This window comes from Oncorhynchus clarkii, chromosome 26 (genome assembly GCF_045791955.1).
Source record: "Oncorhynchus clarkii lewisi isolate Uvic-CL-2024 chromosome 26, UVic_Ocla_1.0, whole genome shotgun sequence".
In the NCBI taxonomy this organism is placed as follows: Eukaryota; Metazoa; Chordata; class Actinopteri; order Salmoniformes; family Salmonidae; genus Oncorhynchus; species Oncorhynchus clarkii.
Window position 1 is genome coordinate 42599245 of NC_092172.1, and position 11108 is coordinate 42610352.

The window sequence follows — 11108 nt, forward strand, 5'->3', positions numbered from 1 at the left end:
GTTTTGAGTCAAAGATAGTGAGGAAACGAGAAAGCCGACATATTTATTTCTCAAAATTCGTTAGTGGCACATACATAAATAATGCTATTTTCATAAATCACACGTATACAAATAACGTATGAATAGCTATATTTTGAATAGGTGCATCGTCTTGTCTGAAATAATTTATCATTGTCTGAAAACAATTGCTGAATATTGGCTATGCGGGAACTTTTGTCGTCGAATATCTTTGCTCCTGCGGTCACGTGCCTGCAAACATTTAGAACAGGAAGTGATACTGTAGCATCAAGGAACCCACAATAAAATACACAACAATGAGATTATTTAGATAGCTTCAGGTTTACTTCAGTTGTAAAGAAGCATCCAAGCTCTCGGAAAGATACACTCTTTCAGCCATTGAAGAGAAGAAGGGCCCTGCGGTGGAGGTTTTGTTAACAGGCTAACTTGAGTCGAAGTCGGACCAAGCCCCAAAATGACTGCATCTGTGTTTTTCGGGTGTACATTCATCGCTTTCGGCCCTGCCATTGCACTGTTCTTGTTTACTATTGCCAGGGACCCACTCCGAGTGATATTTCTTATCGCCGGGTAAGTAGCTAGTGTAACGTTAACTAAATAAATAGATAGCAAGCAAACCATCTAGATTTGGATAGTGTAGCCTTCTAGCCAACAGCAGTTAGCTGTTTATTAGAACTAGGTAGCCCAAAGGCTAATGCTAAATCACAAACAAAACCTCTTCTTTTTGGTCACACATTTCCGGACATGTGCTTTTGCTGTATTATAATTATTGACTGTTAAGTTTCTGAAAATATTAAACACAAACCACTGTTAGTTGGAGAGCTACTGGTCGCGCAATGTTTTGTTCCAGCCCAGCACTAAACCTAAATAGTCGCACATGCGCGACTACAGGTAGTCTTTTACATTTTGTGGAGCACCCGTAGAATGTTTTGTTACACAATACAGTCATTCATGTATGTACTAGTTAGCGAAATATTATGTATGTGGCTATATGAGAAGTGTACAATGTGTATGACAGGGGTACCTTGCTATGTATGTATTATGTTGAGTGTGTATTGACCAGTGTCTCTTTTGTATACAGCAGTACTATGTGTCTAATAAAAATCCTATTGGGAGACAAGTTCATCCAATCCTAAACTCTGTCCATTTCAGTGTGTGTGATGAACCTTTATTTTATGAGTGTTTCTATACCTAGTGTTAAACTCGTGTTCTTTTTTCTTCTTCTCTCTCTCCCAGGGCGTTCTTCTGGTTGTGTTCTCTGCTGCTGTCTTCACTAGTGTGGTTCATCACCGTTCAGATCAGCAACAAAGAGAGTTCCTCCCAGCAGAAAGGACTGCTCATATTCGGGGTGGTGCTCTCCGTGCTGCTGCAGGAGACTTTCCGCTTTGGCTACTACAAGCTGCTAAAGTAAGTCGCAGACCTGGGCTCAAAAACAGACCTGGGTTCATTTGCTTTAGCCTGTGTGGAGTGCTACATAGTCAGTGATGGCCGTTTTTTAACGTCACCTATGGGTCAATTTAAGCCCGACAAGCTCAAATCAAACCCAGATAAAGTATTTGAAATGATTTCAAATAGTATTTGAACCCAGGTGTAATAAGCCTATCCCATGACCTGCTCAGCGATGCTGCTGCTCTACATTCTGGTCTTATATCCCTCAGGGGGTTTTTCCAGACTGTAACAGAGAAGAAGTCCATTGTTGAGAGGAATATCAGTGTTTTCAGAAAGTATCCACACCCTTTTTGAGTTATTCCACCTTTTGTTTTAAAATGGATAACATTTTATATTATTGGTCTCTGGCCTTGTGGAGATGTGGATTTATGCCCAACTCATCACGAATGCACACTAAACTTCTGTTAGAACGCTCTATTTTAATATAGGGCCTATTTCCCTTATGCATTCTGCCATTTCTTCCTAGAAGGGGCGGCAGGGTAGCCTAGTGGAGCGTTGGACTAGTAACCGGAAGGTTGCAAGTTCAAACCCTCGAGCTGACAAGGTACAAATCTGTCATTCTGCCCCTGAACAGGCAGTTAACCCACTGTTCCTAGGCCGTCATAGAAAATAAGAATTTGTTCTTAACTGACTTGCCTAGTTAAATAAAGGTTAAATAAAAAAAGAAGCATTATACTGCACGGCTATATTATTCTATAGCTCCTGTGTTAGCAGTTAGCATTATACTGCAGCACTATATTATTCTATAGCTCCTGTGTTAGCAGTTAGCATTATACTGCACGGCTATATTATTATATAGCTCCTGTGTTAGCAGTTAGCATTATACTGCACGGCTATATTATTCTATAGCTCCTGTGTTAGCAGTTAGCATTATACTGCAGCACTATATTATACTGCAGCACTATATTATTCTATAGCTCCTGTGTTAGCAGTTAGCATTATACTGCACGGCTATATTATTATATAGCTCCTGTGTTAGCAGTTAGCATTATACTGCACGGCTATATTATTATATAGCTCCTGTGTTAGCAGTTAGCATTATACTGCACGGCTATATTATTATATAGCTCCTGTGTTAGCAGTTAGCATTATACTGCACGGCTATATTATTATATAGCTCCTGTTTTAGCAGTTAGCATTATACTGCACGGCTATATTATTCTATAACTCCTGTGTTAGCAGTTAGCATTATACTGCGCGGCTATATTATTATGTAGCTCCTGTTTTAGCAGTTAGCATTATACTGCACGGCTATATTATTATATAGCTCCTGTTTTAGCAGTTAGCATTATACTGCACGGCTATATTATTCTATAGCTCCTGTTTTAGCAGTTAGCATTATACTGCACGGCTATATTATTCTATAGCTCCTGTGTTAGCAGTTAGCATTATACTGCAGCACTATATTATTCTATAGCTCCTGTTTTAGCAGTTAGCATTATACTGCAGCACTATATTATTCTATAGCTCCTGTTTTAGCAATTAGCATTATACTGCAGCACTATATTATTCTATAGCTCCTGTGTTAGCAGATAGCATTATACTGCACGGCTATATTATTCTATAGCTCCTGTGTTAGCAGTTAGCATTATACTGCACGGCTATATTATTCTATAGCTCCTGTGTTAGCAGTTAGCATTATACTGCACGGCTATATTATTCTATAGCTCCTGTGTTAGCAATTAGCATTATACTGCAGCACTATATTATTCTATAGCTCCTGTGTTAGCAGTTAGCATTATACTGCAGCACTATATTATTCTATAGCTCCTGTGTTAACAATTAGCATTATACTGCAGCACTATATTATTCTATAGCTCCTGTGTTAGCAATTAGCATTATACTGCACGGCTATATTATTCTATAGCTCCTGTGTTAGCAGTTAGCATTATACTGCAGCACTATATTATTCTATAGCTCCTGTGTTAGCAGTTAGCATTATACTGCAGCACTATATTATTCTATAGCTCCTGTGTTAGCAGTTAGCATTATACTGCACGGCTATATTATTCTATATTGCTCCTGTGTTAGCAGTTAGCATTATACTGCACGGCTATATTATTCTATAGCTCCTGTGTTAGCAGTTAGCATTATACTGCACGGCTATATTATTCTATAGCTCCTGTTTTAGCAGTTAGCATTATACTGCACGGCTATATTATTCTATAGCTCCTGTGTTAGCAGTTAGCATTATACTGCAGCACTATATTATTCTATAGCTCCTGTGTTAGCAATTAGCATTATACTGCAGCACTATATTATTCTATAGCTCCTGTGTTAGCAGTTAGCATTATACTGCACGGCTATATTATTCTATAGCTCCTGTGTTAGCAGTTAGCATTATACTGCACGGCTATATTATTCTATATTGCTCCTGTGTTAGCAGTTAGCATTATACTGCACGGCTATATTATTCTATAGCTCCTGTGTTAGCAGTTAGCATTATACTGCACGGCTATATTATTCTATAGCTCCTGTTTTAGCAGTTAGCATTATACTGCACGGCTATATTATTCTATAGCTCCTGTGTTAGCAGTTAGCATTATACTGCAGCACTATATTATTCTATAGCTCCTGTGTTAGCAATTAGCATTATACTGCAGCACTATATTATTCTATAGCTCCTGTGTTAGCAGTTAGCATTATACTGCACGGCTATATTATTCTATAGCTCCTGTGTTAGCAGTTAGCATTATACTGCACGGCTATATTATTCTATAGCTCCTGTTTTAGCAGTTAGCATTATACTGCACGGCTATATTATTCTATAACTCCTGTGTTAGCAGTTAGCATTATACTGCGCGGCTATATTATTCTATAGCTCCTGTGTTAGCAGTTAGCATTATACTGCACGGCTATATTGTTCTATAGCTCATGTGTTAGCAGTTAGCATTATACTGCACGGCTATATTATTCTATAGCTCCTGTTTTAGCAGTTAGCATTATACTGCACGGCTATATTATTCTATAACTCCTGTGTTAGCAGTTAGCATTATACTGCGCGGCTATATTATTCTATAGCTCCTGTGTTAGCAGTTAGCATTATACTGCACGGCTATATTATTCTATAGCTCCTGTTTTAGCAGTTAGCATTATACTGCACGGCTATATTATTCTATAACTCCTGTGTTAGCAGTTAGCATTATACTGCACGGCTATATTATTCTATAACTCCTGTGTTAGCAGTTAGCATTATACTGCACGGCTATATTATTCTATAACTCCTGTGTTAGCAGTTAGCATTATACTGCACGGCTATATTATTCTATAACTCCTGTGTTAGCAATTAGCATTATACTGCACGGCTATATTATTCTATAGCTCCTGTGTTAGCAGTTAGCATTATACTGCACGGCTATATTATTCTATAGCTCCTGTGTTAGCAGTAAGCTGCTGTTTATCCATCATGCCCAGTTCGGTAGGAAAAGGTTTGAAAGGTATTTTAGGAAAATCGTTTCCACACGTAAAGGCGGTTATTTTCCTGCCTCTAGTTTCGGTGCACAGAATCATAGTAACACTCACGAGTTAGAGACTCTGAATAAAGGCAAGCATTAACAGTATGAAACAGACTTCCCACATTGGGTCAGAGCTCCGTGTGTCTTGTCTGTGTCGTTTATTTGTGCGGCAGGAGCGCGCTCTCCGTTGCTCACCACTATATGTTACTGGGTTGCCGATGTTTAACGTGTGCCCAACTTTTTAAAGGGTACGTGGAAGTGGTTCCGTCTGTTTTAGACAGGATGTAGTAATGGGGTAATTAATGAGGACGACAGTTGAATTTTGTTTACCAGTTATCTGCTTACTCGTCATTGGACATGGGTATGGCCCAGGGAGGGGCTAGAGGATATAAGCGCCAGTTTTGGGATTTCTGGGTAGATTGGGGAGGCTGCTTGAGCCAGATCCACCCTCTACCTATAAGAGCTATGGAAGCTACAGGATAAGCCAGTTTATTTAGTTTGAGAAGTCTATTGTCTACCTGTTTTGTGTTGTCAATAGGAAATGCTGGCTATCACACCTTTGCACCAGGATCTTCTGCATCCTTCTGAATATTTGCCCTTAAGACCGCATCTCTACGTTACCCATGGTTACACACAATACCTAATTTCAAAATGGAATTATGATTTTCAATTTTTTTTTACAAATTAAAAACGAAAAGCTTAAATGTCTTGAGTCGGTAAGTATTCAACCCTGTTTGTTATGGCAAACCTAAATTAGGTTCGGGAGTAAAAATGGGTTTAAATAAGTTGCATGGACTCACTCTGTGTGCTATAAATAGTGTTTAAGAAGATTTTTGAATGAATACCTCATCTTTGTACCCCACACATACAATTATCTGTAAGGTCCCTCAGTCGAGCAGTGAATTTCAAACACCGATTCAACCACACAGACCAGGGAGATTTTCCAACGCCTCACAAAGAAGGGCACCTATTGGTAGATGAAATAAAAAAAGCAGACGTTGAATATCCCTTTGAGCATGGTGAAGTTATTAATTACACTTTGGATGGTGTATCAATACACCCCATTCACTACAAAGATACAGGCGTCCTTCCTAACGCAGTTGCCAGAGAGGAAAGAAACCACTCAGGGATTTCACCATGAGGCCAATGGTGACTTTAAAACAGTTACAGAGTTTAATGGCTGTAAAAGGAGAAACCTGAGGATGGGATCAACATCATTGTAGTTACTCCACAATACTAACCTAAATGACAGAGTGAAAAGAAGGAAGTCTGTACAGAATATTCCAAAACATGCATCCAACAAGGCAAGTAATACTGAAAAGAATGTGGCAAAACGCTCAACTTTTTCTCCTGAAAACAAAGTGTTATGTTTGGGGCAAAAACAACAGATTACTGAGTACCACTCTCCATGTTTTCAAGCATAGTGGTGGCTGCGTCATGTTATGGGTATGGCTTGTAATTGTTAAGGACAAGTTTTTCAGGATAAAAAAATAAATGGAATGGCGCTAAGCACAGGCAAAATCATAGAGGAAAACCTGGTTCAGTCTGTTTTTCCACCAGACACTGGGAGATGAATTCACCTTTCAGCAGGACAATAACCTAAAACACAATGCCAAATCTACACTGGAGTTGCTTACCAAGAAGACTTGAATGGCCGAGTTACAGTTTTGACTTAAATCTACTTTGAAAATCTATGACCTTTTAAAAGACCTGAAAATGATTGCTTTATCTAGCAATGATCAACAACCAATTTGACAGAGCTTGAAGAATTTTGAAAATAATAATGGGAAAATGTTGCACAGGTGTGGAAAGCTCGAAGAGACTCATCCAGAAAGACTCACAGCTGTAAATCGCTACCAAAGGTGATTCTACAAAGTATTGACTCAGGGATGTAAATACTTATGTAAATGAAATATTTCTGTATTTTAATTTTCTATACATTTGCAAATATTTCTAGAAACATCTTTTTTTCACTTTGTCGTTTTGGGGTATAATGTGTGAGAATCTATTTAATCCATTTTGAATTCAGGCTCTAACACAACCAAATGTGGAATAAGTCAAGGGGTATGAATACTTTCTGAAGGCACTTCCAGTAGCTGACAGATTCTGCCTGTTTTCATAGCTTTTGTTGTAAGAGAAACTTGGACGCTTAATGATAGCGGATGGACGCTTAATGATAGCGGATGGACGCTTAATGATAGCGGATGGACGCTTAATGATAGCGGATGGACGCTTAATGATAGCGGATGGACGCTTAATGATAGCGGATGGACGCTTAATGATAGCGGATGGACGCTTAATGATAGCGGATGGACGCTTAATGATAGCGGATGGACGCTTAATGATAGCGGATGGACGCTTAATGATAGCGGATGGACGCTTAATGATAGCGGATGGACGCTTAATGATAGCGGATGGACGCTTAATGATAGCGGATGGACACTTAATGATAGCGGATGGACACTCAGTGATTCAACGATAGTTTGACTTAGTTTTTAGTGTTGGAGAAACATGGAAACTGTAGTATAATGAAGGGTTGGGTTTGGGTGCTACTATATTTGATGATACTGTAGTTTGATTGTTGTGCTATTTCTTTGTTTTACAGGAAGGCAAACGAAGGCTTGCTCATGTTGAGTGCAGAGGAAACGATGCCGATCTCCATACGGCAACTAGCCTATGGTATGTGGAAGAAGACCAAAAATTAACTCATGTGCATAACATTATGAATAGAAGCAGATGGAAGATATTAGATTATGAATAGAAGGAGATATTAGAGATTATGAATAGAAGCAGATATTAGCGATTTATGAGTAGAAGCAGATGGAAGATATTAGAGATTATGAATAGAAGCAGATGGAAGATATTAGCTTTGAGGCAGAGTTTTGTAGCCCCTTTTCCTCTGTGGTAGCAGTTATCATGGTTCATATTACATTAAAACCCTCATAGCTGTTATTTTAGACCGTAGAGTGCCATTACATCTTTCCCTGTTGTTGTCCGTCTCCCCAGTGTCTGATAGTGTCTCTGTTGTCTGTTTTCCCCAGTGTCTGGGCTGGGGTTCGGCTTCATGAGTGGAGCGTTCTCAATGGTCAATATCCTGGCCGATTCTGTTGGCCCCGGCACCATTGGTATCCATGGAGACTCCCAACACTACTTCCTGTCCTCAGGTACTGTATGAGTCTGCCATGTTTTAAAATGTACTTAATAGCCTGAAACCACACAAGAAGACATGTTTTATTCCACTAACTTTTCTGACGGTAGTCTTTTTTATTTTAATTTAATTTTTATATTTTACCCTCCTTTTCTCCCCAATTTCATGAGATCCAATTTTCATCTTGTCTCATCGCTGCAACTCCCCAACGGGCTCGGGAGAGGCGAAGGTCGAGTCACGTGTCCTCCGAAACATGACCCACCAAACCGTGCTTCTTAATACACGCCCACTTAACCCGGAAGCCAGCCGCACCAATGTGTCAGAGGAAACGGAGTTCTACTGACGACCGAAGTCAGCCTGCAGGTGCCCGGCCCGCCACAAGGTGTCGCTAGATCGTGATGATCCAAGTAAAGCCCCACCGGCCACACTGCTCGCGCACCCCAACGAGAAGTCCTTTCTATTTGTGAAGCAGATCGCGCTGCAAGTCCTGCCTCTCTCATCTCCTCATTGGTTTATAGAAGCTAGCTAAATAGGACAAATTAGCAAGCTAGCTAAATAGGACAAATTAGCAAGCTAGCTAAATAGGACAAATTAGCAAGCTAGCTAAATAGAACAAATTAGCAAGCTAGCTAAATAGGACAAATTTAGCTAGCAAGTGCAAGCCAGCTAGCTAAATTGCCATAAATGTTTAATGCTTCTCGACCTGTCCCCAAATTAATGTAATTAGTTCAGAGTTTGTTTTGATATTTTAACATGCGTGTCGTGATCGTGTTTGGTGTGGAGGGACAAAATACAGTTATGCACGATGGCGCACGCGTACAGCCGGTTTGGGTTCCGTGTTAGACGGCTGCACCACTACGGAGGCCTAGTAGTCATTTTTCTGATTGACCTGAGGCTAGCTCTGTCTCCCTACAGCCTTCATGACCATGGCCATCATCCTGAGGCGAACTCTCTCTCTGTCTCCCTATAGCCTTCATAACCATGGCCATCATCCTGAGGCGAACTCTGTCTCCCTACAGCCTTCATGGCCATCATCCTGAGGCTAACTCTGTCTCCCCTACAGCCTTCATGGCCATCATCCTGAGGCTAACTCTGTCTCCCTATAGCCTTCATGACCATGGCCATCATCCTGAGGCTAACTCTCTCTCTGTCTCCCCTATAGCCTTCATGACCATGGCCATCATCCTGAGGCTAACTCTCTCTCTGTCTCCCCTACAGCCTTCATGACCATGGCCATCATCCTGCTCCACATGTTCTGGGGTGTGGTGTTCTTTGATTCCTGTGAGAAACAACACTGGTGGTCTCTGGCTGTGGTCGTCATCAGCCACCTCCTCGTGTCCTGTCTGGTAAGTCAGAAAAGAGACAGAAAGGATGGCTGGATGGATGGATAGACCGATACAGTAGATCATTGTGTTCATGCTGTAGGTGGACTTGACTGATGGGTTGATGAATAAATACTCAGAAGTAAATGTGTGTTGACAGTAGTCTTACATCCTAGTACTTTTTCTTACTTAGTAACATCTTCATCCCCGTTGGGACATAATGTCACAAAGGCTCCTCCACTGATTCCTGTCCTTCACCACAGCACTTCAAATGGGACAAAACATGTCCCCATAGTAACTCAGCCGTTGTTGTCATGTCTCTCCCCAGACGTTCTAGAACCCTCAGTATTTTTTTCTCCCAGAGATTCCTGAACCAGAACCATATGTAGGAATTTCCCCAGAGATCCAAAACTCATCAGTCTTTGTTATTTCTCTCCCCAGACGTTCTAGAACCCTCAGTATTTTTTTCTCCCAGAGGTTCCTGAACCAGAACCTTCTGTAGGAATTTCCCCAGAGATCCAAAACTCATCAGTCTTTGTTATTTCTCTCCTAGACGTTCTAGAACCCTCAGTATTTCCCCAGAGATCCGTAACTCATCAGTATTTGTTATTTATCTCCTAGACATTCCAGAACCCTCAGTACGTGGGCAGCCTGGTTCCCACCTACATCATCGTGTTCCTCGTGGGTCTCTGGGCGTTCTTCTGCTCCGGGGGATCTCTCCGGAACCTTAAACTCTGCCTTACCTGCAAAGACAAGGACTTCCTGTTGGCCAACCACCGGCCCAGATAACAGAACACCACTAAAGACACACACACACACACACACACTGTATGGGGACACTATCCAACAGGACACAAACAAATAAATAAGTTAAAGACAAACTGGGTCAATGATATGTCTCTCCCCTTCCCCACCATGTGTTCTGTGTTTGTGGTGCTGGGGACTGGAAATAGGCTCCAGGGTTGTAGTTTAGAGTAAATATTGTTTAAACACCTTTTTTTATTTAGTGAAGGGCAGATGTATTACACTGCATTAGTAATAGAATAATCTAGAGGATCCTACTTTTGTTACCACTACATCCTTGGCAGACACTGCTCAGAATGGTTGATTAACTTTTTACAGGTGGGGGGGAGATGGTGACAAACACATTTGATCTGTGTGTAGTTTTAAAATGTAGGGTATGTAGTTCCTTAACGAGACGGTACCTATTTGACACCAGACGGGTCTCTGGATCTGTGCCTTCTACAGTAATGATGAGGCAGCTTAGTGTTTTGGCCCTGTATTCATAAAGCATCCGAGTAGAAGCGCTGATCTAGGATCAGACCCCCCCCCCCCATGTAATCTTATTCATTATAATCTAGGATCAGACCCCCCCCCCCCCCCCCATGTCCATGTAATCTTATTCATTATAATCTAGGATCAGACCCCCCCCTCCTCCCCATGTCCATGTAATCTTACTCATTATAATCTAGGATCAGACCCCCCTCCGACCCCATGTAATCTTATTCATTATAATCTAGGATCAGACCCCCCTCCCCCATGTAATCTTATTCATTATAATCTAGGATCAGACCCCCCTCCCCCATGTAATCTTATTCATTATAATCTAGGATCAGACCCCCCTCCCCCATGTAATCTTATTCATTATAATCTAGGATCAGACCCCCCTCCCCCATCTAATCTTATTCATTATAATCTAGGATCAGACCCCCCTCCCCC

At 41.0% G+C, this 11108-nt stretch overlaps 1 protein-coding gene across 1 annotated transcript; it reads left to right on the plus strand.

Annotated features, from left to right (window-relative positions):
* Window positions 1-277: 277 nt before the first annotated feature.
* LOC139385161 (gamma-secretase subunit Aph-1b) lies at window positions 278-10713 on the plus strand. The gene is made up of 6 exons (XM_071130246.1): window positions 278-585; window positions 1252-1422; window positions 7525-7598; window positions 7961-8083; window positions 9286-9413; window positions 10011-10713. Exons 1-6 carry the CDS (start codon window positions 473-475, stop codon window positions 10176-10178), a joined length of 777 nt encoding a protein of 258 aa, XP_070986347.1. The 5' UTR covers window positions 278-472; the 3' UTR covers window positions 10179-10713.
* Window positions 10714-11108: the final 395 nt, after the last annotated feature.